Raw genomic sequence first — 27,793 nt, 5'->3', positions numbered from 1 at the left:
CCAGGTCTCCAGACCCTCCCATTGAAACTAGTGTCGGAATCGTCGCCCCGCTCAAAAATGGCGGCTGACGCACCGCTTTCAATATATTTCGCTCTCGACAGTTCTGCCAATAATTCAGTCTTCCTCATCAGGCCCCCGAAGGGGTTCGCTAGGTCCTTTTTGAGTCTTGCACACACTGGGTGCGAAGGAGGATGGAGATAAACCCACCAGCCCTGGGTGCCCCGCACAAACATGGCCACTAGAGCGTCAACAGCGACGCAAGGCCGTCCGGCGCGGCTGCGCGTGCAGCGCAAGCGCATTTCCGCTCATCCCGCAGTGGCTACGGCGGCGGTGACGGCTGCGGCGCGGGGCATGGTCCCCGGGTCGGAGGGCCCGGCCCGCGCCGGGGGCCTCGTAGCTGACGTGGTGTTTGTAATTGAGGGCACGGCCAACCTGGGGCCCTACTTCGAGGGGCTCCGCAAGCACTACCTGCTCCCGGCCATCGAGTGAGTGCCGTTTCCGCGACTCCAACCCCGCCCTCCGACTTTAGTTTTCCACAGTCTTTTGCCTCACCCCGACCTTTCACCTCCGACCTTCACAGGTATTTTAATGGTGGTCCTCCTGCCGAGACGGACTTCGGGGGAGACGTGAGTCTTGGGACTCCTGAGTTTGAGGGAAGAGGGAAGCTGGGAATCCGGACTCCTGGGTCTGAGAGAGGAGGGGGCGGGGACCTGGACTCCTGGGTCTGAGGTGGGAGGGGCTGGGGTCTGGACTCCTGGGTCTAAGGGACGGGGAGCTGGGAGCCCCAACTCCCCTGAGGGAAAAGGGAGCTGGGGTCCCAGATAAAAAATTTTTCTGTCCTCCCCTTCCAGTATGGGGGGACCCAGTACAGCCTCGTGGTGTTCAACACGGTGGACTGCGCCCCAGAGTCCTACGTACAATGTCACGCTCCCACCAGCAGCGCCTATGAGTTTGTCACCTGGCTCGATGGCATTAAGTGAGCTCTTTTCTGGGCTTTGGGAAGGGTTGGGGGACCCTGTGACGGACCGCGGAGGAATGGTGGCTTGGATTTGAGCTGCAGGATCCATCCCCTCACATTAGTTGGCTGAAAAGGATTGTGATGGGGATTGTGGCTTTATCCCTAAGTCACTTCTGTGGTCGGTTCTGTGTGCTTAGCTGATGTTGCTGTCTGGCTCGGAAGTAGAAAGAACTTCCCAGTCAAGGAGGCCTGTGGAACTCCAGCACCCACGTGTGATTCCTCCCTTTTCTGCCTGTTGCTTCTCATTTCTACTCTAGTTCTCCATTTTCAGATGGAGGCATTGAAGCCTGAGTGCAAGAGGGGTGGGGCTAGGCCAAGATAAGCTAGGCCTCTGTGCTTTGGAGTGAACTGTGATAGTTCACATTGCAGGCTCTTGCAGGTGCAGACAGACTGGGGCCACAGCGTGGCTCTGCCACAACAGAACTCTCTGTCCCCTGTGTCTAATATAATTTGTCTCTAAAACGGGAAGGTTAGTAGTACTTATAGATATCGTGTTACTTATTCACTGTTGGGTAACAGATTAAAACTTAGCAGCTTGGGACTTCCCTGGCAGCCCAGTGGTTGGGACTCCACACTGCCCCTGCAGGGGGTACAGGTTGATATCTGGTTGGGAACTAAGATCCCACATGCCTGGAGGCGCGGCCAAAAAAAAAAAAAAACACAACCGGCCTAAGACAACAGACATTTATTATCTCATGTGGTTTCTGTACGTAAGGAGTTCAGGGGTGGCTTCGATGGGTTGTTCTAGCTCAGGGTCTCTTGTGGGATTGCAGTTACCATGACTTCGGGCTGCAGTCATCCAACAGTTTGATTGCGACCGGAGGGTCCATTTACAGGGTGGCTCACCCTATGGCTATTGGCTAGAGGCCTCGATTCCTTGCCAGATGTTAGCCGTGGGGCTGCTTGAGTGTCCTCCAACAGCTGGCTTTCCTCCGCCTGAGCAATCCAACAGAAAGAGCAAAGAGGAAACCACAGAGCTTTTTATGATCAAATCTTGGAAGTCACACACCATCTCTTCTATCACATTCTGTTTAGTACATGAGTCAGTCCTGTCCAGTGTCTGAGGGGGCGTGAATACTAGGAGACGAGGATCATTGGAGACATGGTTACCGTGACTTTGTAGGGATACTTTGTGAATTAAACGAGTTGATGCCTCTTTAAAACAGTGCCTGACACGTATTAAGTGCTATCTAAGCTTTTGCTGTTGTTTCGTGTTTTGGTTTCTTGGATTGCAGATGGATGATGGTAGTCCACGTCTCAGCACTCTTGGGAGGATCACAGGACCTGATTTTCATACTGTGTTCAGCTCAGGATCTGGTCAGAGTTCATTAAATAACACCAGTTCGCTGTTACCTTTGTACGTCCCTGCAGCAAATGTTTGTTGAACACCTGCTTTGTTCCAGGCTGTATGCGCTGGACTGGGTGCTGCATGTTCACTGCAAAGTTGACTCTTAAGTTTCCCCCTCATGGTCTTTAGAATTCATGGTCAGGGTAGAGCAGGGTTTCTCAGTGTCAGCACTGTTGACCCTTTGGGCCGAATGATTCTTCGTTATTGGGGGGCCGTACTATACATTGTAAGGTGTTCAGTAGCATCTCCGGCCCCTACCCCCCAGATGCCAGTGGCTACTTCCCTCCCCCAGTCTGACAAACAAAAATGTCTCCAGACGTTGTCAGATATCTCCTTGGGGGCAGAATCCACCCCATTTAAGAACCTTTGGACTAGATTGTGGTAAGACTTGAATAATGTTGAATGGGGGGCTCCTTGAGGCCCAAGTCCAAGTCTGATGTTCCTCAAGTCTCTAGCACCCAGCACAGGGCCTGGCACAAAGGAGGCCTAAGGAAAACTTTGTTGAACAAGTGAGTAAATGAATGAATGCCCAGAATGCGCTTCATAATCTGGTTTCCCCCCTGGTAAACTCCTATATAAACATCAAGACCCGACTCAAATGTCCTTTCCCTGATTCTGGCAAGCAACCAGTTGCTCTCTCCTCTGACCCCATTGCTCCCAGGTGTTTCCCTGTCACAGCTTCACACCTCTGGACTGTGAATGTCCAGGACTTGGTGTTTCTCCTGCTGTTTGCTTCCAGCTGGGGCCTGGGACCCAAGAGGCCTTAGGAGACCTTTGCTGAATAAATGAACGAGTGAAAGCTGTGGGGAAGATAATTACCAGGAAACCAAACCTTCTGGTGGGTGTCAGGGAAAGCAGTTAAACCCCCTTATTTAAAAATGTCAAGGGCACTGGGAAGATAAGAGGGAAATGCTTTCTGAATACTTTCATCCCATATTCACCCTCCCCTTTAACCAACCTAGAATACACTGTACCTATAACCAAATAAAAAAGCTTTGTGTGCTGTATGCTCACCAGAATCCTCCCAATCAGCTGATAAACATTTTAAGCCATTATTTAATAGTCACAGTTGTCACTGTTTTATCAAGTCCTATGTAACTATCTAAATTCAGTTTCTGTGGCATTCAGGGCCATTCTGTAACAGAGATCACGAAGAAAGTCAGCAAGTTTTGTTCACGCTTGGAGAAATCTTATCTTTTCCTGGAACATCCATCACTTATGGAACAAAGCAGGCAGTGTGATTTTTTTTTTTTTCGTTTTTCTTTTTTGCGGTACGCGGACCTCTCACTGTTGTGGCCTCTCCCGTTGTGGAGCACAGGCTCCAGACGCGCAGGCTCAGCGGCCATGGCTCACGGGCCCAGCCGCTCCGCAGCATGTGGGATCTTCCTGGACAGGGACACGAACCCGTGTCCCCAGCATCGGCAGGCGGACTCTCAACCACTGCGCCACCAGGGAAGCCCGGCAGTGTGATTTTTGAAATGTCCTTGCTTTGGAGAGGTTCATTTCTGATGTTACATTTTCCTTTCTGACAAGAGGGGTGGTTGGCCCTCTCCCCTACAGCTAGTGACCCAGCATCAGAAAAGCTAGGGTAGGGACTTCCTTGGTGGCTCGGTGGTTAAGAATCCGCCTGCCAACGCAGGGGACATGAGTTCAAGCCCTGGTCCGGGAAGATCCCACGTGGCACGGAGCAGCTAAGCCCGTGCGCCACAACTACTGAAGCCTGTGTGCCTAGAGCCTGTGCTCCACAAGAGAAGCCACTGCAACGAGAAGCCCGCGCACCGCAACAAAGAGTAGCCCCCACTTGCCGCAACTAGAGAAAGCCTACACGCAGCAACGAAGACCGATTGCAGCCAATAAATAAATTAATAATAATAAAAAAAGATTAAAAAAAAAAAAAAGGATAGGGTAGAAGGAAAATAGCCCAAGTGTCTTCCCCATAGCGTTGTGACAGTGCGTTTGTGCATTCATTCATTCATCTGTGCCTTCATTCATTCAACAGATGTTTGTGGGGCAAATTGTTCCAGGCACCGAGGAGTCAGGGGGTATGAGGCAGGCAAAGTTCTCGCCCTCTTGGAGCCAGTGTTTCCCTGGGGTGATGGGCTGGGCAGGGGTCTGGCAGTAGGAAGTCCCTGGTCAGAGCTGGCTGCTGTTCATGTTCCTTCAGTCCCTCTGGGGGGCTCCCGGGGCCTGTTAGCCCATGAAAGTGGGTGGTGAGGACTCAGTGGTGTGACATCGGGCGGAACAATTGGGGGCAGAGGCATGAGGATGAGGAATCATTTTATTTTTACTTTATGTTTATTACTTGAGGGGTTTATTTGAAACTTTATGATATTTAAAACATGTTTTGCAACTGGTCATGCTTTCTCCCATTCCCCATTTTTTTTTTTTTTTGGCCGTGCCACACAGCTTGTGGGATCTTAGTTCCCCGACCAGGGATGGAACCTGGGCCCTCGGCAGTGAGAGCGTGGGGTCCTAACCACTGGACTGCCAGGGAATTCCCTCTCCCACTGCCCATTTTTGAGTTTTTCTCATTTCTTGGACAAAATATTTGTTACGTGTCTCTCTCTGAGTTGGTAAAAGATGGCTTATGCTTACTGTTCAATAAGAAAAAAAGCCAGCTTTGGGATCTCAAAGTGGTCAATCGCACTTTCCCTTGTAAATTATTTTTTTTAGAAATTGAGGTGAAATTCACGTAACACACAGTCCTTTTATTTTATTTATTTTTAAATATTGATTTATTTTTTGCTGCGTTGGGTCTTCATTGCTGCGCGCCAGCTTTCTTTAGTTGCAGCGAGCGGGGGCTACTCTCTGTTGCGGTGCGCGGGATTCTCACTGCAGTGGCTTCTCTTGTTGTGGAGCACGGGCTCTAGGCGCGCAGGCTTCAGTAGTTGGGGCTCGCGGGCTCTAGAGCGCAGGCTCAGTATTTGTGGTGCACGGGCTTAGTTGCTTCGCGGCCTGTGGGATCTTCCCGGACCAGGGCTCGAACCCATGTCCCCTGCATTGGCAGGCGGATGCTTAACCACTGTGCCACCAGGGAAGCCCAACAGGCAGTTATTTTAAAGTGAACAATTCAGTGACGTTTAGTACATTCAAAATGTTGTGCAGCCACCTTCTCTGTTTAGTTCTGGAACATTTTCATCACCCTAAAAGGAGACCCCGAATGCTTGAAGCAGTTGCTTCCTGTCTCTCCCCCTGCGCCCTCACCCCTGTCTCCTTAGCCCCAGCCATGAAGATGGCTTGATTTCTTCCAGCACAGGAAGCTGGCAGTAGGGTGGATCCAGAGTTGGTTCATTTATCGGGGTCTCCCCCAACTCTGTGCCATTCAAATTCCTGTGCAAACCGGAGTCTCGGTGGTGAGGAAGAGGATGGCTGGGCAGTGGGTCGTGGGGAGGAACAGTGGTGTGGCCTGAGCACCCTGAGAGTGGGAGCAGAGGGCAGGAGTCTACACCGGGAAAGCATTCAGGTAGGGCACAGAGGGGTCATGCTTCGGTGGCTCACTTACTCAGCAGGCATTTCCCGAGACTCTGTGTGTACTTTTAGAGCTGGCTCAGACCACTGGGTCTCCCTTACTGAGGGCTGCACCATCTGGAGGGGAGGTGGGCTGTGGAAGGAAGCTTGACATTCGCAGTATTGGGGGACACGTGATGTGATCGAGGGTGGGCCCTGAGATCAGGTGGCAGGTGAGGAAGGCTTCCTGGAGGAGGATGACACTGGGCTGGGTGTCTGGTTAGGTAAGCAGGGTTTCTACCTGTGCCAGAAGGGGCAGTGGTACATGGTCTTGGGGTGGACAGCACAGGCAGAGGCCTGGGTGCGTGGTTGATCACGGAGTCCAGGGACACCCAAGAAGCTCTGGAGGACTTGCACCCAGAGAGGATGGAGTGGAAGGTGGAAAGGGCCCCAGATGCCCAGCTGAGGGCTTGGCTCTATTCTGGCCTTGATGGCCAGGGTTGGATTTGAAGCCATTTGTTTATGTAACACACAGTTCCCAAGGCCTCCCTTGTGCCAGGCTTGGTGGGGTGGGGTCGGTGAGGCTGGCGACAAGGGAGGTCAGAGACCCCGTCCCTGCCTTGTCGGGGAGACAGGTGCCGACACAGACACAGGGGCCACGGTTCAGAGCAACAGGGCCCTTAGGGCTCCCAGAGTGGGTCCTAGTCTGCACAGATGTCCCCTGCGGCAAAGGTTCAGCCTTGTGACCACATGACCCGAAGAATCATGGTGACAACAGCTGCAGTCTAGCAGAGGCCTGCCACAGGCCACACGGGGACAGACACTGGGGACCCCTCTGTAGATCAGCTGGGGGAGAAACCCAGATCTGTGTGTAGTTGTTTCCTGGGGCTGCTGTAACAGTACTAGAAACAAGGTGGCTTACAGCAACAGAAGGTTATTGTCTCGCAGTTCTGGTCCAGGAGTCTGAGATCGGGGGGGACAGGGCCGTGCTCCCTCTGGAACTTTAGGGGAGGGTTCCTTCCTTGCCTCTTCCACCTTCTGGTCGCCCCAGACGTTCCTTGCCCTGTGGCAGTGACATTCTGATCTCCACGTGGCATTCTCCCTGTGTCTCGTCACATCCACATTGCCTTTCTTCTGAGTGTGTCTGTCTCTGTGTCCCGAGTCCCTCTTCTTATAAGGACACCGGTCATATTGGATTAAGGCCACCCTAAGGACCTCATTGTAGCCTGTTTACCTCTGTAAAGACTCTGTTTCCAAACCAGGTCACATCCTAAGGTGTGGTGGAGGGCTAGGACTTAAGCATACCTGTTTTGGGGGACCCAATTCAACCCATAACACTGTGGGAAGACAGAGGAGGCCCCTGCACCAGGCTGGGAAGCTCGGGTGAGGCCAGGGCAGATGGCCCAGAGAGGGCAAGGTGCACAGGGACTGGGACACAGCACAGGATCCTGGGCTTAGAGTCCTGGGCCCTTTCTCTGTTCCATCCTCTGATGGGGGCTCTTGCCAGAGGGACTGCCTTGCAGGAGATGACAAATGTCCCCTGTCCTCGCGCCAGCACTGGGGATAGAGCAGGAAACTCGGCAGTGTCCCCGTCCCAAGGTGCACAGTCTATAAGGAGGGATGGCACAGGTTCGGGCCCTTCCAGGGTGGCCCAGGGGCTGGGGGCTGGAGCCGCAGGGCCCCCCAGGGGCTGACCGCCTGGCCCCCTGCAGGTTCATGGGCGGGGGTGGCGAGAGCTGCAGCCTCATCGCGGAAGGCCTCAGCACAGCCCTGCAGCTGTTCGATGACTTCAGGAAGATGCGGGAGCAGATGTGAGTGGCCCACGCCGGTCTCTGTCCGCCGGGCACGTAGCCTGCTTTGCCTGTCGTGGGGCTCCACCCCCGGCCTCACTGTGGGGAGGTGGGTGGGCTCTGCGTGCTGGACACGGGGCTGGGAAGCAGGCGGTGTCCAGACGGTGTTATGAGGACGCCTGGCCCGTGCCCAGTCTCGGTGTCCTCATCAAAGGGGAGCCAGCTCTGGGTCTGCTTCCTGCCTGCCCTGCTTGCCGGGCATCTTCCGGGCCTCAGTGCTCTCAGCTGTGAAATAGGGGCCTGACTCCTGACTTCCTGTGGGCCGGAGGACTTGCACCTCTGCTGGTGCCGGCTCTGGGTCTTTTCTCAGGGCCCCTGTTGCCACGCGCTCCACATCTTTCCTTGTCCTCGGCAGCGGCCAGACACACCGAGTCTGCCTCCTTATCTGTAACTCGCCCCCGTACCTGCTGCCTGCTGTCGAGAGCACCACATACTCTGGGTGCACGACGGAGACCCTCGTGCAGAAGATTGGGGAGGTGAGGGCTCCTGGGTCTGAGGGAGGAGGGCTGGGGCCTGCTGCCTTGGGCCACAGGATCGCCACAGACCCCGTGGCCAGCTCTGCTGGCTCCTGTGGGAAGAACTATGCCCCAGAATTCTCTGGGGCAGCTAATACAGGTCTTGGGGTCTCCTGTCCCAAAGCCCGATGGGATTTGGTTTTAGGGCCCAGCAGGTGTGACAGCCAGGGCTTGGCCTGGTGGCTTTGTCCTCACTGCTTGTCTCCTCTCCTGTAGCGAGGAATCTACTTCTCCATCGTGTCTCCCCGGAAGCTGCCTGCCTTGCGGCTTCTGTTCGAGAAGGCAGCTCCCCCGGCCATGCTGGAGCCGCTGCAGCCGCCAGCAGACGTGAGCCAGGACCCGCGGCACATGGTGCTCGTGCGGGGGCTTGTGCTGCCAGGTGAGGCCCGGGTGCTGCTGGGGGGACGGGGGTGGGAGGGGCGTCCTCCCCGGCTTCTTCTGACTTGGATTTTCTTCCCGTCTCTCAATCCCCTTCTCGTGGGGCTCGATCACCCATCCTTGGCTCTCAGTCGGAGGTGGCTCGGCCCCCGGCCCCCTGCAGCCGAAGCAGCCTGTGCCCCTGCCTCCAGCACCACCCTCGGGGGCCACGCTCTCAGCAGCCCCCCAGCAGCCTCTGCCCCCTGTCCCCCAGCAGTACCAGGTGCGAACATCACCGGGGAAGGGACACGCTCCTGGGGCCTTGAGGGAGCCCTGGCCCCTTGGGAGAGACCTAGCTGGATGTTGGGCCTTGGGGGTGATGGGCGTCTCCCTTGAGACACCTGGAGAGTAGAACTTTTAGGGCTGGGGAATCATGTCCCTCCCTGTGGGGTGATGGGAGTCACGAGCTCCTGCGATATTGGGGCTGGGGAGGGTGGTCCTCACCAGCCCCTGCCCTCTACCGCCAGGTCCCTGGGAACCTGAGTGCAGCCCAGGTCGCTGCCCAGAACGCAGTGGAGGCCGCCAAGAACCAGAAGGCTGGGCTGGGCCCTCGCTGTGAGTCTTGGGCGGGGATGTGGCAGGGCGGGGTGGGGGCAGCCGGGCCACTCGCCACACACCTGCCCCCACCGCTTCCCTTGGTCTCTCCCGCAGTCTCGCCCATCAGCCCCCTTCAGCAAGCCGCTCCGGGAGTCGGTCCCCCCTACAGCCAGGCCCAGGCCCCCCCGCTGCCCCCAGGGCCCCCCGGCGCCCCCAAGCCACCTCCTGCTTCCCAGCCCAGCCTGGTCTCCACTGTGGCCTCTGGCCCGGGCCTGGCCCCCCCTGCACAGCCAGGGGCACCATCCATGGTAGGTACCTGCCTCCTGGCTGCTAACACAGTGCAGGGGAGGAGCAGTTGGCCTTTCTGAGGAGGCCCAAGGGCACGGGGGTCTTGTTGTTCGGCGTCCTCAGGGGCTCATGGAGCTTGTGCTATAGGCAACACTGAGACTACAGGGTCCGGGGGCAGAATCATGGGGTTTGTGGTTCCGGGTGGGTGAAGACTGTTCTCAGGAGCCCGAGGGCTCCCGGGAGTGCAAGACATCAGGGCCTTGAGAGTCTTTGAATCCTACAGGGTTAGAGCATTTATGGTCCCAGGCATGGCCCAGTGGTGTTCTGGGCCTGGGGGTGCAGAGGAAGGGACCTCCGTCCCGTTCTGCTTGTTGGTTTGTCCCTGTCTCAGGACACTCCCCCCCAGAAGATGGTCTGACCCTGCCCCATGGCCCTCCTTCCTCCCCTCTGTCAGGCGGGCACCGTGGCCCCAGGCGGGGTGAGTGGCCCTTCTCCGGCCCAGCTCGGGGCCCCGGCCCTCGGCGGGCAGCAGTCAGTCTCCAACAAACTCCTGGCCTGGAGCGGGGTCCTCGAGTGGCAGGAGGTGAGTGGATCCATAGGGCCAGGCCTGGTGGGGTGCGGGGTTAGGCCGGGGCCCCCATGGGGTCGTGGGACTTGTAGTCCTGAGGATGGTCCCAAGGACACGTGGGATTTATAGCCCGGAATTCAGGATTAAGAGAGGAGAGAGGTCTTGGATTCTCGGTCCAAGGAAGATCCGGGGGATGGTAGCATCCAGGGGACAGAGGGCTGTGGGATTCGGGGGCAAGAGGAGGAGCCCCAGCGTTTGTGGAATTTGAAAGCTAGAGGATTGCGGGATTGATGGTCTGGCGGAGGGTCCCAGGGCTTGTGGGACTTAAACTGGGGTGGGGGTCCTGAGTTTCGGGGCTCCCAGGGTAGGGCAGGAGAGGCCAAGGGGGTGGAGGCTCAGGGCCTTTCTCACTGTGACATGCCCTTCTTCCCCTCAGAAGCCCAAACCTGCCTCCGTGGATGCCAACACCAAGCTAACTCGGTCACTGCCCTGTCAGGTCTACGTGAATCACGGCGAGAACCTGTAGGTGCCTGCTGGGGCTGGGGTGGGCGGCGAGCTGGGGTGTGCACTCCCTGACGGCCCTTCCGTTGTCGCCCCAGGAAAACAGAGCAGTGGCCTCAGAAGCTGATCATGCAGCTCATCCCGCAGCAGCTGCTGGTGAGCGGCGGGAGAGGACAGCCGCCCACCCCTCCCGCCCCGTCCTCATGCCCCTGCTCCGCTCGCTGGCTCACGTCAGTGTCTCCCGCAGACCACCCTGGGCCCTTTGTTCCGGAACTCAAGGATGGTCCAGTTCCACTTCACCAACAAGGACCTGGACTCCCTCAAAGGCCTCTACCGCATCATGGGCAACGGCTTTGTGAGTGGGGTGGGCGGGTGGGGGGGCAGGTGGCCACTCCCCATCCTTGTGGGCCCAAGGGAGCCACTTTTGATGGTGGGGCTGCCTTTGTGACCTCGGGTTCCTCAGCCTTAGCTTTTGTTTTTATAATTACAACAAGCACCAGATTGAGGTCCGTTCCATGTTAAAACCCTTGGCTCTGACGGGGGTTTGCTGGGCTGGCTTCCTGGGGCCAAGAATGACAGAAATGTATTCTCTCGCACTTCCGGAAAAGAGGAGTCTGAATGAAATCAGGGTGTCAGCAGGGCCGTACTCTCTGAAGCCTCTAGGGGAAGACCCTTCCTTGCCTCCTACAGCTGGTAGCCCCCGGCGGGGTTGGCTTTAGGCAGCAAAACTCCAGTCTCTGTTTCCGTTGTCACATGGCTGTCTTCCCTCTGTGTGTTTCTTCCCTCTGTGTGTGTCTCTGTTGTCTTACGAGGACACCAGTCATTGGACTGGGGTCTGCTTTAATGATCTCATCCTAACTTGTTACATCTGCAAACACCCTATTTCCAAGTAAGGTCACATTGACAGGTGCTGGGGTTTGGCACTTCAGCATGTCTTTTTGCAGGATACAGTTCAACTCCTAACACTGAGGGAGGCTCTCTAAATAGAGCAGAACCAGTTAATGAGTACATCCTGTGGACCTGGCACTTTTCTAGGAGAGGGGACTTTTGGTGGATTACCTCATGGAATCCTCAGGAAAGTTCTACAAAGGTGATCCTGAGAGTTGGGAATACCTCCAACTGCAGATAGCAATATACCCAACCAGCAGAGTTTTTAGAGCAGATAGGTGATTGGGGTGGAGGCTTACAACAACAGTTCACGCTTTCTCCTAGTCCCGTGTGTGTCAGCTGGGCTCAGCGGGGCTGGTCTTGCTTGGGGACTCTTGTGGGGGTTACTGTCAGGTGGCGGCTGAGACTGTGGTCATCTGAAAGCTCACCTGGGCTGGAGGTGCAAGATGGCCCACTCACATGGTGCGGTCAGTGGGGTTCAGCTGGACCTGGCCATCCGGGTGCCCACGTGTGGCCTCCCCGTTTGGCTTGGGCTTCTTCAAAGCATGGCAGCTGGGTTCTGAGAGGTATGTCCCCAAAGCGAGCATTGTACAAGCAGGCATTCATTTGTGACACGTAACAGGACATCCAGAGGTGAGCAGCTCTCGGGGTTAGTTATGTAGCCCCATGACATCAGGGCCAGGATCTCTGGGGTTCTCTTGGCTTCTCTCTAGTGGTTGTAAGATGGCTTTCGAAGCTCGAGGACTCTTGTTTGACTTGATGTTGGAAGGCAGGAAGGAGGCGTGGCATCAGCCGTGTATTTCCCTTTCTTTAGGAAAGCACTTTCCCACACTCGTGGGCAGGCTTCCCTTCACGTCCTGGGCCAGACCCAGGCCACTGGGCCACCCCTGGCTGCATAGGAGGCACCCATGAGTGCACTGGGACCCAGACATGTTGCTACCCAAACGGAATCGGGGTTCTCTACCCAGGGGAGAAGGGCAGATGGTAGACAACTAGCAGGGTCTGCCTCACGTGAGAAAGCAAGGCTTACTTGGCCAAGGTTCTACAGGGGGGACCTCAGTCTTATCAGCCCCTCCTCCCCCAAGAGCCCACCTCCTGAATACCCTGCGTATTACGGCCTTACCTGACATTCGCTAATGTTTTCCGGGTACTTCCGTGCGTCCAGCCATGGGCAGGCTGCCTGATGTGTGTCGTCACATCCCGGAGTCACATCCCCTGTGGTGTTAGCGCTGCTACCCGCGGTTCTCACTGTGGGTACTGAGGCTGGGAGGGTGTGGCGCCCCCAAGGGCCTCTTGGATTCCCAGTCAGTCACGTATCCGCCACCACCTTTGATCACATGATTCCAGTGTCAGCTCTCTGTTGAAGCCCCTCCCTCTCAGCCGTGAGCCCTCCCAGCCTCCCGCGGTGTGGCAAAGTTGGGGGGACTTCCTCTCTGCTCTCCTGCCCGGTGGTCAGCAAGTGCCCAAGTGAACAGGTGCCCAGCCTCGCCCTGTTCCTTTGGGCACCCAGCTCTCTGGAGCAGCCTCAAGCCAAACCTTGAGTCTCCTCCACCTTTCAGAGCAGGAAGCTTGCCACTCCCGGCCTGTGGGGCCTCTAGAACCATCGGAAACCCGGAAGGGTGGGAGGCCTCCTTCTCCAGGGTGTGACCAGTTGCGATCCTCTCCAACAGGCGGGCTGCGTGCACTTCCCACACACGGCCCCCTGCGAGGTGCGCGTGCTCATGCTCCTGTACTCGTCCAAGAAGAAGATCTTCATGGGCCTCATCCCCTACGACCAGAGCGGCTTCGTTAACGGCATCCGGCAGGTCATCACCAACCACAAGCAGGTCCAGCAACAGAAGCTGGAGCAGCAGCGTGGGGTGAGCGCCGCGGCTCCCGGCCCCAGAGCTCACGGCCAGACCCCGCAGGGCCCTCCTGGGGCTCCAGCGCTGGGCACTTACTCCTGCCAAGTTCAGTCCCGTCCCCATGTTGCCATGCACCATTGCTCTCCTTTTTTAGTGTTCTTATCGGATCTCCAAGACACAGCCCCCTCTTGGGGACCTGGGAACGTAAGGTTTACCTCCCAGACCTGCCCACCCGCTGCAGAAAAGGTCCCCAGCTCCTGACAGGTTCCCTCTCGGGCGCAGACCCTCCCCGACATGGGGACGCCCCGCCAGCCACTGATCTGCTCCCTCTCTCCCCACACAGATGGGGGCACAGCAGGCACCCCCGGGGCTGGGCCCCATTCTGGAGGACCAGGCAAGGCCCTCGCAGAACCTGGTGAGGACAGGGCCAGTGGGGTCAGGGCCCGGGCGGGGGCGGCCCCAGAGGAGGCTGTGATTCTGACCCCACCGCAGAGGTCAAGGTGTCTGGGGGCTCTGCCCTCACCCCCGTCTCTTCCCGTCAGCTCCAGCTCCGCCCGCCGCAGCCCCAGCCACAGGGTACCGTGGGGGCCTCTACGGCCGCGGGGCAGCCACAGCCCCAGGGTGCTGCCCAGGCGCCCCCGGGCGCCCCACAAGGCCCTCCCGGAGCGGCCCCCGGCCCGCCCCCTCCCGGACCCATCCTTCGGCCCCAGAACCCCGGGGCCAACCCCCAACTGCGGAGCCTCCTCCTCAACCCACCACCGGTGAGATTTGGGGGCGGGGGGCAGATGGGAGCTGTGGGTCCTGGGCCTTGACAGTTTGATTCCTCTCATCTTGGAGGCGGGAGGTTGGTTTGATCGGAGGGTGTGACTGGCGGCCCGCCTGGCTCCTCCCCATGTGTCTTACGTGGGCTTCTGATAAGATTCCTTGGAAGAAAGACCAGAAGCTACCCGAGGGGCTGGGGGAGGTGGGGGCTCCCCACCAGGGCCCTCTGAGCTGCTTTCCTTGTTCTCCCAGCCCCAGACTGGGGTGCCCCCGCCTCAGGCCTCCCTCCACCACCTGCAGCCACCAGGGGCCCCTGCACTGCTGCCCCCACCGCACCAGGGCCTGGGGCAGCCCCAGCTGGGGCCTCCGCTCCTGCACCCGCCGCCGCCGGCCCAGTCTTGGCCTGCACAGCTTCCCCCAAGGGCTCCACTGCCAGGTAAGGGGGTTCGGGGGCGGCCAGGGTCCTGGACTGAGGATCCCAACAGCCCCTGGACCGGAGCCCCAAGACCAGTGACTTCTGGGAAGTAAAGTTCTGGGATTGAAGAATAGCGGGTCCCCCGTGGCTCTTGGGGCTCTAAGGGCTCCTGGGGGACCAAGGAGGCAGGAGCTCTCCCCACCATTCCCCTCCTGCGTGTCTTCCTGGGGTTGCTGGGAAACGTAGTCTTAGGGCCAGAGAGGTATGTTGGGGGATGGGCTCCCAAAGGCTTAACGGGAAACAGACTATCTGTGGTCACACGGCGTCAGAAGGCGTCTCTGTGGGTCCCCCCAGGTCTTCCTAGACCACTCAGTGCCTTGGGCTCCCAGAGGAGGAGGGAGGAAGCAGGTCCAGGGCCCTCCAGGGCCCCAGGGACTACTGGGAGATGCAGTCCCTTCCCCACTGCCCCCCAGGTCAGATGCTGCTCAGCGGGGGTCCCCGGGGCCCGGTCCCCCAGCCGGGCCTGCAGCCCAGCGTCATGGAGGACGACATCCTCATGGACCTCATCTGAACCCCCGACACCCAATAAAGTTCCTTTTAACACACGCCCCGGCTCCCGTCACTGACATCCCCCAGGACTGGGCAGGAGGAGACGGGGGGAGACACCTCTGTCCTTGTTCTCGCTTCAGCAGACGTCCCTGAGGCCCCGGGGTGGTGAGGCCAGGGCCTTGGCGGCGAGTCAGGCAGTCTGGTGCAGCCTGGCTCCAGGGAGATGTGGAGGCAGCAGGCAGGGCCCCCAGGACCACGTGCACTCGTGGAGCTAGAGAGGGTACCAGGTGGGCCCGGAGGAGGCCTCTGAGCCAGCTGGGCTTGGCAGCATCTGTGAGAAGCAGGAGTCAGGGAGGCTGGGAAGGCAGGCGCTGGCGGTCTAGGTGTGGAGACCACAGAAATGAACGTGTGGGGGCAGGAGGAAGCTTGGGGTGGTCAGAGGAGCGAGTTCATCCTTCTGGAGCACGAGCATAAGGGAGGGGGGCCTAGAGAGGTGGGCAAGCGCCAGGCTGGGACGGGGCTCAGATTCCAAACCAAGCAGCTGGAGGCTTGTCCAGGGGATGCAGAAGAGCTGCAGGAGGCCACGAGCAGGGGCCAGGCCTGGGTCGGCTGGCTCTCAGAAAGCCCCCTCTGGGCTATGGGATGTGATGGGGCAGGACGGAAGGCAGGTAGGGGTCTGGGGCAGTTTCCCTGGGGAGAGGAGAGGCCAGAGGAGGGGCTGGGCCGAGTCGGGGGGCAGGAGGGGTGAGGCTAGAGACTAGTGTGCTGTGCGAAGAAAGCTGGGGGTGTACGGGCGGGGTTGAGGGCGGTGCCCAGGGCCTGGCCTGGGTGTGTGGTAGACAGTGGGCCTCCCTGAGGCAGGGAGCTGGGAGAAGGAGCCAGTAGTGAGTGTGATGGTCCAGGGACATCCAAGTGACCAAGGCCGTGTTGGGAGCTCAGGATGTGTGTCCTTAGCGACAGTATATGTTTGGTGGTTGAAGACACCAGAATGGATGAGGTCTCATGTGGAGAGGGCAGGCTCCATCCAGGTCCCAGGCAGAGACCTACCTTCCAGGGCTTTGGACAGGGTGGACAGTGGAGCCATCCTGGTGATGGGAAACCCAGCAGGAATGTAAGGAGGATGTACAGGTTTGGGATGTAATGAGGCAAGGGGCCTCAGGTCGTCCTTAGAGAGACGTCCAGGGGACGGCTGGATACAGACACGTGGCTGGAGCACAGGGGTGCTCTGGCCTGGGGGCAGAAAATTAGTTGTCCGTTGTCAGACCCTAGAGCAGTGTTGCTCAGAGCGTGGTCCACGGCTGGACCACCAGCATCTGCATTGTTTGAGATGCCGGTTAACATCAGATTCCCGGGCCCCGTCCCAGGAGAGAGGTTGCAATCTGGTGGCCCGTGGGCCACTCTACAGATGAGTTTTGTTTGGCCTTCCCTGTGTTTGCATATGTGGCATTTTTTTCCCTAACAAGTTAGTTGTAAAAATCAGGATAATTCACACACACGCACACACACACACACACAAACACACACACACACAAAATCTGCAGTCTTGGATTCTCTTGACAAGTCAGAAGATCTGGCACCCCTGGGCCCGCCCTTCTGCCTAGCAAACAACGGGCTGGAGCTGCCCCTTTCCATGGGGCGTGTGCTCTCTGGTTCGCCACAGTCCCCACCACTCCCTCTTGACTCCCCTACCACGAGGCAGGAGGCTGTTGCCTTTGGCACGGGGCTTGCACTGTTGTTGTTCCTGTGGTAGCGTTCGGAGACAGTGAAATCTTTCTTGTACCCATGTCTCTACCAAAAGTGGCAAAACGAAAGAGAGAACGAGAGGGCCACGTGTTTCGAGAGAAATGGGAGCGAGCCTATTTCTTTGTGGAGGTGAAGAGCATGCCTACGTGCTTAATATGCAAAAAAATCGTGTCTGTGTTGAAAGAATACAACCTGAGGCGTCACTATGAATCCAAGCACAGTAAGAGCTTCGACCAGTACACAGAGCAGACGCGAGATGCAATACTCAATGAACTGAAGAAGGGCCTCAAGTGTCAGTAGGGCTGGTTTTGGGAAGCGGACGGGAGCAGTGGCACGGCTGCCACGCACGGTTCCGGAATCACGTGAAAAGAGTCACCTGGGCATTCCAGCCTACCGACAGCGAGTTTATAAGGGAGCAGAAATGACGCCTCCCGAACAGAAACTCATGTCTGTCTGGACCATCCTTTAAGTCTAGCAGGCGTCTGCATCCCATGGGGAGGTGAAGAGAAATCCGAAGACTGACAAGTCCGGTTGCTTGAATGAGTCAAATCAATCGTGGCCTTTTCTATCGCTGCTCATGAACTGTTACCACCCAGTTAGCTTTATTTATTTGTGGTGTGGAGAATCTCGATGTGACCGAAGAAACCTGTGACACGGTGCCAAGGCAGGCCCGACACTGGGAAGTGACCTGTTTTCTGTGTGTTGAGAGAAATGCACAGTTTCACGGAGACTGGTCAAAATGCCTGAGCACAGCTACAGACCGTGGTAGTGATCAAACGATCAGTGTCACACGGGACCGACAGGGGACGCCTTGATCTGAGGACTCAGATCGTTGCATCAATCACCAGGCACTGACCTTACTAAGAAAGTCAACGGAACACAGGACACGACGTCCGTGACAGGCTCGTGTACCTTAACCACGGGCAGGCTGGCGATGAACTTGACCCAATGTGTTTTATAGAAGCTCTGTGACCTGGTTGTCACAGGATGTGTGGAAGCAGTCTGAACCGTTGCAGTCCATACACTTGGTTCATTTCAGATGAGGCAGAAGCCACACCTTGGTTCCCCTGAGAAGGTCAGTCAGAGACTTTTGATCGAGGTTCCAACCCTTCTGAACACTCTCTTTTCTCTGCAAGGACATACACAAACAGCTACTTGAATGTATGATCGTGTTCACCCAGTCCTGGCAAAAATGGGGAAGTCGTTGGCAGGGAATATTCTGACTCCCTTTCGTTGCTGCAGTTGGTTTCCAGAAACGAAAGACATGGCCCAGACCACGTTCACCCAACTCGTGGGGTTAAAGACCAAATTCCCCCAAGGGCTCTCCACATCCAGACTTGATGAAAACTAACACTGTCCACTTTGCCTTTGTTGGTTAATGTCGATCGTGTGAATGCAGACCGCAAATAGTAGTTATTGAACGAACTACAGGGCAATAAGCTGCTGTCCTAAGTGGGTTCCATCGGAAGATGACAGTCCTACACCACTCTCCAGTAGTTGTCCTGAATCTCTGCGTTTGGAAGCGGCCACACTTGTGAACAGCCGTTTTCCGTTACAAAACTGAGTCAAGTTCAATATCGCTCCCAGCTTCAGGAGTCCAGGTTGAATTCTCAACCACCCATCCCACCATGACATCCAAGGCCTGACGTTGACATCTGGGGGCGGCAAGGATGATGTCGGCCTCCCTGCTTCAAGTCAGGGAGCAGAAGAGTTACGACAGAGAAAAAAAATTTTAGTAATTAAATATTTCTATTTTTCAATTTGTATTTTTTCAATTTTGGATTTGAAATATAAACTCCAGTATCACACATGTTTGTATTATGTTCCATGCATTCACCAGAGTTCAGTAAAGATTCCATTTGATTATATTTCTGGCCGTCGACTTTTCTTATACCTGGCAAGTGCACTCATTTATGTGGCCCACCTGGCTCCTGCCGGCATTTGAGTTTACGATCCCTGCCCTAGAACCATCTAGAACCATCTAGAACTGTCGAAGCAAATCCATCCGGGGGCGGGAGGGAGGCTGGGCATCGGCATTTGGAACAAGCTCCCTCGGCGATTCTGACGCAGATGAGAGATGGAGCAGGAGATCCCAGTGGCGGTCGAAGGAGGGAAAAGCGGGTGAGGTTTCCCAGGCAGCGTGCATAGCAGGGGTTTCTGAAAACTCAGATGGCTCCAGGGACCAGGCAGGTGATGGAAATGTGTGACGCGGACGGGTGTAAGACGACAAGGATTGATGGGGACTGTGGCGAACTTGGGGAGTGCTTGCCCCGCCTAACTGCATTCAAATTAAAACCAAAAAACACTGTGAGGACCAAACAAAATCCGCTGGTGGGTCTCACGAGGCCACCGGGCCGCCATTTTGTGACCTCTGGAAGAAGAAGACGCGAGGACAAAGGACAGAGGCCAGAGAAGGACCCACGTGTGAGAGTTGGGTGGGGGCCGGGAGACAGGAGGAGCAGGCAGGCACGTGTGTTCTGGAAGCCGAGTTTCTGAGGAGAGAGGGATCGACTGTGTCCAAAGCCGCTAAAAGGAAAGAAGACTAGCGGGGAGCAGCCCGTGCCATTCCCACCAGGGTGGACGTTGCCCTGCAGGGAAACACAGGCTCGAGTCCATCTGGGACAAATTGATCAGACAAAGAAATGTTTCCAGTCACTGGTTTGGCCGTTGTGGGCCTATGAGGCCCTCTTGACCTCAGCACCCAATTAGAGGAACCAAAGGGACTGTCACAGTGTCATCATGGGTGGATATCATACACAGGGTGAGGCAGAAGAAAGCCCTTGGTTACGGGTGGGCCCGGAGAGTGGAGGTCTAGACACGGAGGACTCACCTCCACACTTCACAGCCGGGGTGTAGACAACAGCCTTTAAAGTACCCCCGAGAACCGGCCAAAACGAATAGAGCAAATCTTTCTGGAACATTTTTCTCTGAGCACGAGGTACTGTTATAAAGCTGCTGAAGTGTAGAAGAAATGGTGCAAACCTTAGCACCTCAGTGTTTAGACTCCAGGTCCTGAACCAATGAGCTGTGTGGCTTTGGGCAGGTCCCCACCCCTCTGTGAGCCTCAGTCTCCCCACATGGCAAGTAGTGACTTCCTCGTAGGATTGAGTACCTGGCGGGCTCAGCACAGCCCTCCCCTCAGGAGAGCTGCTATTAGCCATCGTTGTTATCACTGGCCAGAACGCGCTCTTAGAGGGCAAAACTGCTTCTAAAAATGCATGCCTGTTTGTCAGTACCACCAGGGCATCCATGAAGGTTGTAATTGGATGAGTGACTGGTTGGAAACATTTCATTTTTGACCAATTTGCTTTTGGACCATGCATTTAGAGCTGGAAGCAAGACTGGGAATTGAGAATTCTTCCACAGGAACAGATCTGGCAAAAGTGGCAGAACATAACTGAAAAAAAAACCAAACAAAAAAACACCGACACATTAATGGTTAGAAACCTGTCTTGGGTGAGAGCATGCCCACCTACTACCTCTATAAAGAAAATTTATGAGAAAAACGACACCTTCTAAAAAAGGTATATTTGTTTCAAGGTACACAATACTCACTAATACATATTTTCCCACCATCTTGGGTTTTTAAAAAGTTAACCTTAAAAATTTATTGCGATACACAGGATTCTAGTTTCATAAAGGTGAAAAACCACTGAAATGTGTAGAATAAAAAGTGAAGTACCCTTTCACATCTTATTCTCCCCTCTCACCCCAAACACTGAGCGAAGCAGCATCCTCCCCAGGGGCAGATACGTCAGTTTGGTGTTGGGTTTACATGCATGTGGTTGTAGACACGTTTATAGTTTCTTAAATGTTTTATGTAAATGAGGTCAGTTTCTATATGTTCTTTATCTTGCTTTTCTTTCACTTGAGTCATGACCATTTGTCCACATCATTCGTTACATGAGGCTTTATGTCCTGTTATTAAATGGTTGCTTTCCCTAGTCCATTAAGTGGACAAATTCCAATCCCACAGACCATCCCGGCGGCATAAGCTGTCTGTCTGTTGATATGTAACAAACCCCATCACTCAGTGGCTTAAAACAATAAGCGTTTATTGTCCTGCAGTTGCTCTGGGTCAGGAATCCAGGCCCAGCTTAGCTCGGGCCTCTGGCCCAAGGTCTCTCAAGGTTGCTGTCAAGTGGGCTGGGGCTGTGGCCTCATCTGAAGGCTCCACTGGGGGAAGCCCCACTTCCAAGGTCACTCACATGTCTGCTGGCCAGATCTGGTTCCTTGCAGGTGCCTGGACACAGAGCCTCAGTTCCTTGCTTGCTCTTGGCTGGAGGTCTCCCTTGGTTTCTCGCCATGTGGGCCTCTTCATAGGGCACCCAAGATGGAACCCACAGTCTTTTCGTAACTCAATGGTGGAAGTGATGGCCTATCGCTTTTGCCGTATTCTGTTCATTACAGCTATTGCTAGGTCCAGCCCACACTGAGGCTGAGAGGGTAATACAAGGATTATAATACCAGGAGGCGGGGGTCACGGGGGCTGTCTTTGGGTAACTGTGTAGTTTTCCACTATTATCAAAAATGCCGCAGAGAATCAGCATATACATACATCTTTAACCCCTCATTTGTGCAGGGATTCCTGTGTGATACAGTCCCAGCTGGAAAATTTCAAAATTGAGGAGTATGCCAGTTCTGTTTATTTGCCGTTTTAAAGATTGAACTTATTTTTTGCATAAAAAAACCTTCTATGGTTCACACTTTTAGAGGCTCCAAAATCAACCCAATGCATGGTCTCTCCCAGCCCCCTCTGGAGACCAGTAACCAATTTCTTGTGTATTCTTTCAGAGATCTGAACGAGCAGGTAGAAGCAAACAGAGAAGTATATTCATTTTCTGGCTCTTTTCTCCAGTGGCAGCCTGCTTTATATTTTTGTAAACAGCTTTATTGAGGTATGATTGAGTTTGGATATATGCATACCCTCATGAAAGCATCACTACAGTTAAGGTAGTCGGCATCCATCACCTCCAGAAGTTTCCTTGTGTCCCTTTGTTTTGTGTGTGTTTGTGGGGGGTGGGTAGTAAGGACACTTAACAGATTTGTCCTCTTAAATTTAAGCACACAATAGAGTGTCAGGAATTATGGGCACTTCGTTCTACAGAAGAGCTCTAGAACTTAGTCTGCTTTATTCTGTAGATTACCCTTTTCATCTGACAGCGTATCTTGCAGGTTATACCCGGGCCAAAAAGCCCTCTGTCCCTTTCATTTGGCCATGCCCTACGGCATGTGGGATCATAGTTCCCCGATCAGTGATCGAACCCACGCCCACTGCATTGGAAGTGAGGAGTCAACCACTGGACCACCAGGCAAGTCCCCCTCTGTCCGTTTTCATGGCCGCATGGTATTCCCCCTTGGAATACCACAGCTTTCTCAAATCAGTCCCCTATTGTTGGCCATGTAGAATGTTTCTGACCTTTTGGGGTGCCCATTTTATTTTTATTTTTTAGTGGGGTGCCCATTTTAAACTGCAACAGAACTGCCCAATTACTCCCTCCAAAAAATATCTGGCACATCAGTGATTGTACCAACTCGTATCTTGCCAATTAACCAGTGTGGATCATACTGTACTGGAAGAGGCTGGGCAGGACATGGCCATCTCAAGGCACCTTGCCTCTGAAGGTGAGGAGAAAGGCCTCTGGGCTTAGAGGTGGGTGAGGTCCGGGTTTTTCCAATCTGGGAGCGTTTGGAACAGTGCATGTTGCGGGGGTAGGTGGTGGCTGAGAGGCAGACATGAGAGGTGTCCCAGTGACGAGGACGGGAGGGTCCCAGCCCCTAGTTGATGGCCCTGGGTGGGCCTTGGGCAGGAGCGACAGAAAGTTAAGGTGTTCACGCCTAATGCCCCTCATTTTTTCCACCAACTAGGGACCAAGGGCTTCTGCTGAGATTAAGAACGAACCTGGGGGACTTTCCTGGCAGTCCAGTGGTTAAGACTTTGCCTTCCAATACAGGTAGTGCAGGTTTGATCCCTGGTCGGGGAGCTAAGATCCCACATGCCTCACAGCCAAAAAACCAAAACATAAAACAGAAGCAATATTGTAACAAATTCAATAAAGACTTTTAAAATGGTCCACATCCAAAAAATCTTTAAAAAAAAAAAAGAACAAACCTGGGCTTGTGATCTCTCTCTGCCTCTCCTTGGCCTGTGACCTCAGGCTCCTGCCTTACTGGTCCTTGGTTTCCCTATCTGTAGAATGGGATAATAAGATTGTCACCCTCATGGCCTGGTGTGTAAGTCTTCGGTGAGCTCAGACATGAAGTGCTTAGCAGTGTCTAAGACATGTTTATTATTATTGCTTTTCCAAGAGTGATATATTTTTAATTTTATTTTTTTGGCCTCACTGCGTGGCTTGTGGGATCTTAATTCCCTGACCAGGGATAGAACCCACGCCCCCTGCAGTGGAAATGCAGAGTCTTAACCACTGGACCGCCAGGGAAGTCCCTCCAAGAATGATATGTTTTTAAATTAAGTGATACAGGCTGGCACCAGCTCTAACAACCATTCTGACCCACTCTGGTGTGTATGGCTGAGGATCAACCAAACTCTAGGAGGTAATCAAGGAACTTTATACAATACCAGGCAGGAAGCAGGGGCCAGTTGACATTGGAGGTCGAAAATTTGCAGTTCATTTGTTTGGGAAATATTTACTGGATGCCTGGTAGGGGTTAGGGCTGTGGCAGGGAAAAGGTGTGGTCCCTGCCTTCCTGTAGTTGGCAGGAAGAAATCAGGGAGCTCACCTTGCAGACCCTGTTCTCTCATATCTGTAAGTTGAGGCTCTCATAAGCCAACCTTGAAGGGTCCTTGTGGGAATTAAATGAGAACTCCCAGTTTCATGCTTAATGAAAAGTACATGCTATTATGGGTCATCCTTTGATAGGTACAACTAAAGGGAAGGGCACAGTAGGTAGAGGGGACAGTGTAGATGAAGGCCTGGAGGCTACAGACTACAGAGCACATGTGGTGGGTTGACAAATAGGATTAAAGAGCCGTGTGTGTGTGTGTGTGTGTGTGTGTGTGTGTGTGTGTGTGTGGTCAGATCAGACTATGTTATGTTAACAAATTCTTAAATCTCACTGGTTTAACGGAGGGTTTACCTCCCTCCGACTGCCCCACCATGATAGCCTGGGTCAGGCTGTTCCCTCTGGTGGCTCTTCTCCAACAGTGACTCGGGGGTCCTGCTGCTTCCATCCAATAACCAAACCTTCCTTAGTCTCCAACACTGGAAAGAGCAATAGAGCAAGGGCACGGGGAGCGAACACTGGCTCTTACCGGCCTGGGACCGGAAGTGACGCTCGCTCGTGACGTCATGATGCTCATGCATACGCTCCCACAGGTGAGAACTCAATCTTCCCCTCCTACTGCAGGGAAAGCTGGGACAGGTGACTTCCTGGTGCGCCCCGGAAGGGGAAACGGGAGAGTAAACACATTACATAACCTCTCTAGAGGTGTGGAGGGTGTTCTAGGGGGTTGTACACTTAGACCCAGAGAGCTGTGTGCTGGGTTCTTGGAATATAGCTGTGAATACGCCAGACATGGTCTTTGTCCTTAAGAAGCTCCCAGTCAAATGTGGGAGACACAAATAATTACAAATCATGATGAGAAAGCTTAAGGAAGAATGTATAGAGCTTGAAGAGTATGTATTAGGCAGACCCTTTTTTTTTTAAGAACACTATTTTGTAATTGCAAAAACAAAAGAGAAACTTCAAGGTAGAGATCACCTTACTCCCACTTTGTAGTATAAAGTGTTATTTGTCCATGTTGTCTTCATGTCCTTGTCTATGCCACATACACATCTATTTGTACTCCTAGCTTGCCCTTTCAGTAAAAGCAATCAGATTGGTTAAACAGGATTATTTGAAAAGGACATTTCTATGTCAGGATAGGCTGGGTTATGCTGCAATAACAAACAACCCCCAAACTGCAGTGGCTTGAAATAGAAAAGGTGGATATTCTCACTCTCGCTACATGGAGGATCAGCTTGGAGCCCATGCTGAGAGATCTTAAACATTGCCCAGTGGCATGGGAAAGGCATAGAGTGCTCTGGTCTGGCACCAGTAATTAAATGCTCCAGACTGAATTCACATGTGTCATTTTTGCCCATACCTCGTTAGCCAGAATTAATTACATGGCCCCACTCAAATGTAGTGGGGTCAGGAAGTGCAATCCTTTCAATTGCTGGGCCAGTGGGGAGTTAGAAAAATATGGCAGATAGCATTAATGAACGTCTAAACACTTTAAATGTTTTATTTTCATCAAGAACATTTTAGAAAGACATTCATCTCTTCCCTCTATGTAGAACCAAGACCTTTTTGTTGTTGTTTTTTCGCTGCACTGGGTCTTCGTTGCTGTGTGTGGGCTTTCTCTAGTTGCGGCCAGTGGGGGCTACTCTTCGTTGAGGTGTGCGGGCTTCTCATTGCGGTGGCTTCTCTTGTTGCGGAGCACAGGCTCTAGGTGCGTGGGCTTCAGTAGTTGCAGCACGCAGGCTCAGTAGTTGCGGCACACGGGCCCTAGAGCGCGCGGGCTTTAGTAGTTGTGGCACATGGGCTTAGTTGCTCCGTGGCATGTGGCATCTTCCCGGACCAGGGATCGAACCCGTGTCCCCTGCATTGGCAGGCAGATTCTTAACCACTGTGCCACCAGGGAAGTACCCAAGACCTTTTCTTTAAGTATACGTCTCCCAGTTCTCATACAACGTCACATGCTTGTATAAACTGCACCCATAAACCACAAAGTCATTTATCATTTCCAGTTCTTTTTAAAAACTGACCTGAGAGGGACTTCCCTGGTGGTGCAGTGGTTAAGAATCCACCTGCCAATGCAGGGGACAAGGGTTCGATCCCTGGTCCAGGAAGATCCTATATGCCGCGGAGCAACTAAGCCCGTGCACCACAACTACTGCGCCCGCGTGCCTAGAGCCCGAGCTCTGCAACAAGAGAAGCCACCACAATGAGAAGCCTGCGCAATGCAACGAAGAGTAGCCCCCGCTCGCCGCAGCTAGAGAAAGCCCATGCACTGCAATGAAGACCCAACGCAGCCAAAAATAAATAAATTTATTTTTTTAAAAAAGTGACTTGAGAACCTAAAGACACTTATCAAGCAAACTGAAGGCTGGACCTTCCTAGGTTTTTATGAGCTTTTCCGTTTAATCATTTACGGTTGCTTTGCTTGCATCTAATTTGGCAGCATTTTATTTTTTTTTAAGTAGCTCACTTTTATTCTTTCCAATGCAGGCAACCTGCTTTGCATACAAACAACTCTCTTGCATTAATATTTCATTTATCTGATAGGGTTAAGTTATTAACTTAAGCATAGCTGGCATAAACAGGTTTGGTAGCAGCTACTCCTCAGGAAGTGTACAGCTTAACAGATGGGAGCAGAATTGCTTTGTCATAATAGTAGCCAGCTAGGCTGGGTAGGTTTTACAGATAAATGAACAGTGGCTTGCAAACTGGCAAATTGGGTAAGCTAGATGGTTTCAGAGAGCTGTACTGTAATATTACTAATAGAATTTCAGCCTGTGTTTTCATTTCACATTCTGACATGTTGCCATTTTGCTCATGCTGGAGTGTATCCTGGCACCCCTTTCTCCATGCTTAGACAATCCTAGGAATTCATACCAACACATGTGTCCTGATGGGATCTGAGGGATGGGAAGGCATCAACTAGGTGGAGGACAGAAAGGGCACAGAAGAGATCAGCCTGAAGAGAGCAGTAGGGGTCCCAGCATGCAGGGCTTTAGAGAAAGAGTTTGTATTTAATTCTAAGGGCATTGGGAAGCCATTGGAGTGTTTTGATCAGCGGAATGAGAGTCAAGGTGGCAAGAATTAGGAGGCTGTTACCTAGGCAAGAGATCACAATGGCTTGGACCGCTAAGAATGGTGAGAACTGAGGATTTAGGGAGATTAAGGAAGAGAAGGAGGCTTCTGTCCCTACAGTTCTTTCTCCTTCCTGCTGCCAGCGGCGGGGTGTCCTGACATTGTCAGGGCTCTGGAGGTAACTGTTGATATCAAACTTGCAGTCTGGGTCCAGTGAGCACCGGTTCCCTATTTGGCCACAATCCAGGCCAGATTTGGGGCTCAGGTTGGGGCACCATCAGCCCTGGGAAACCCTTGGGCAAGCAGCTTAGTGGGTCAGGCAAGCAAGGATGAGAAATATGACCTTGCCTGGGGCTTCTCCTCAAATTTCATGCGTCTGTCCTCTCATTTGCTAATTGCCCCTCATAGATCTGACCTCTAAAGGGATGGAGTGTCCCAGTCTTTGTCCGCACACACCTCCTCGTGATCTCTCATTCATTCTCATCAATTCCAACACTGAAGGCTCCCGAAATTATATCTCCAGACTCCCCTATCCAAATTGTTCAGTCAACATCTTAAATGTACCTCATAGAAACAAGTGATATTTCCATCTCCCCCCCCCACTCCCACCCTCTCCTCCCATAGTCATTTCCCTTTCACAAAATGACACTTCTGTACAAGCAAAAACCTTGGCATCTCTTCACCCCTCTCTTTCATTCACTCTCTGCACAAGTCCTTTCGGCTCCAGCTTGAAAATAAATTGTGAAAGTGACCACTTCTACTGCGGCCACCCTGCCTGCGATCCAGCCCACCTGTGCCTCTCACCTGGATTATTGCCATAGTCTCTTCCCTGCCCTCCTGCTCCACTATCCCCTACAATCTTATATTCGACACAGCCAGAGGGATCCTTAAAACAAGATGTTAATATATCAAAAATTATTTTTCAATAGGCAACATTTGTATATGGTAAGAATTCCAAATAGTCTAAAAGAATAAACTGAGTCTCCTTTCCACTCCTGTGACCCCTTCCCCACTCCGTCTGCTGCCTTCTCTCCTCAGAGGTGACTCTGGATCCCAGCTGCTTCTGTAGACTTGTAGAGACATTGTGTGCATAACTCCATGCATCCTGTGAACGATTTGTTTAAAATGTAAATGAGACTATGTCCCTTCCTTGGTAAAAAAACCTTTTGCTGGTTCCCCAGCAAAGTGAGACTAAAATCCAAATTCCGTCCCAAGGCTATAGGACCCTGCTTGTGGCACCTGGCCACTCTACACTTCCACAGCTCTCCTCCACTCTCACTCTGC

The 27,793-nt window shown here is 53.7% G+C and overlaps 1 protein-coding gene across 4 annotated transcripts; it reads left to right on the top strand.

Annotated features, from left to right (window-relative positions):
• The first annotated feature begins 216 nt into the window (after positions 1 to 216).
• Positions 217 to 18,558, top strand: MED25 (mediator complex subunit 25). 4 transcript variants are annotated; one of them, XM_030761188.2, is made up of 18 exons: positions 217 to 485; positions 581 to 626; positions 852 to 976; positions 7,526 to 7,624; positions 8,019 to 8,139; positions 8,395 to 8,557; positions 8,688 to 8,818; positions 9,063 to 9,150; positions 9,247 to 9,440; positions 9,875 to 10,003; positions 10,425 to 10,510; positions 10,588 to 10,645; positions 10,737 to 10,844; positions 13,048 to 13,236; positions 13,565 to 13,636; positions 13,764 to 13,982; positions 14,284 to 14,419; positions 16,746 to 18,558. In XM_030761188.2, exons 1-18 carry the CDS (start codon positions 232 to 234, stop codon positions 16,988 to 16,990), a joined length of 2,463 nt encoding a protein of 820 aa, XP_030617048.2. In that variant the 5' UTR covers positions 217 to 231; the 3' UTR covers positions 16,991 to 18,558. The 4 variants fall into 4 exon arrangements, with proteins under 4 accessions (XP_030617048.2, XP_022440741.2, XP_022440742.2 ...); XM_022585033.2 differs by having other exon boundaries at positions 14,236 to 14,419; XM_022585034.2 differs by lacking the exon at positions 16,746 to 18,558 and adding an exon at positions 14,872 to 15,003 and having other exon boundaries at positions 14,236 to 14,419.
• Positions 18,559 to 27,793: the final 9,235 nt, after the last annotated feature.

Source organism: Delphinapterus leucas, chromosome 20, assembly GCF_059928025.1.
Source record: "Delphinapterus leucas isolate spDelLeu-1000000601 "Yukka" chromosome 20, BTC_Dleu_Yukka2, whole genome shotgun sequence".
Classification (NCBI taxonomy): Eukaryota; Metazoa; Chordata; class Mammalia; order Artiodactyla; family Monodontidae; genus Delphinapterus; species Delphinapterus leucas.
Note: the sequence above shows the minus strand (reverse complement) of the source record. Positions and strands in the feature narration are given on the sequence as shown.

Coding starts and splice junctions, on each gene's coding strand:
- MED25 (XM_022585033.2), top strand. CDS start 232: ATGGCCACTAGAGCGTCAACAGCGACGCAAGGCCGTCCGGCGCGGCTG. Junction 10,646..10,736: donor TCATCCCGCAGCAGCTGCTG/GTGAGCGGCGGG, acceptor TGTCTCCCGCAG/ACCACCCTGGGCCCTTTGTT. Junction 13,237..13,564: donor AGCTGGAGCAGCAGCGTGGG/GTGAGCGCCGCG, acceptor CTCCCCACACAG/ATGGGGGCACAGCAGGCACC.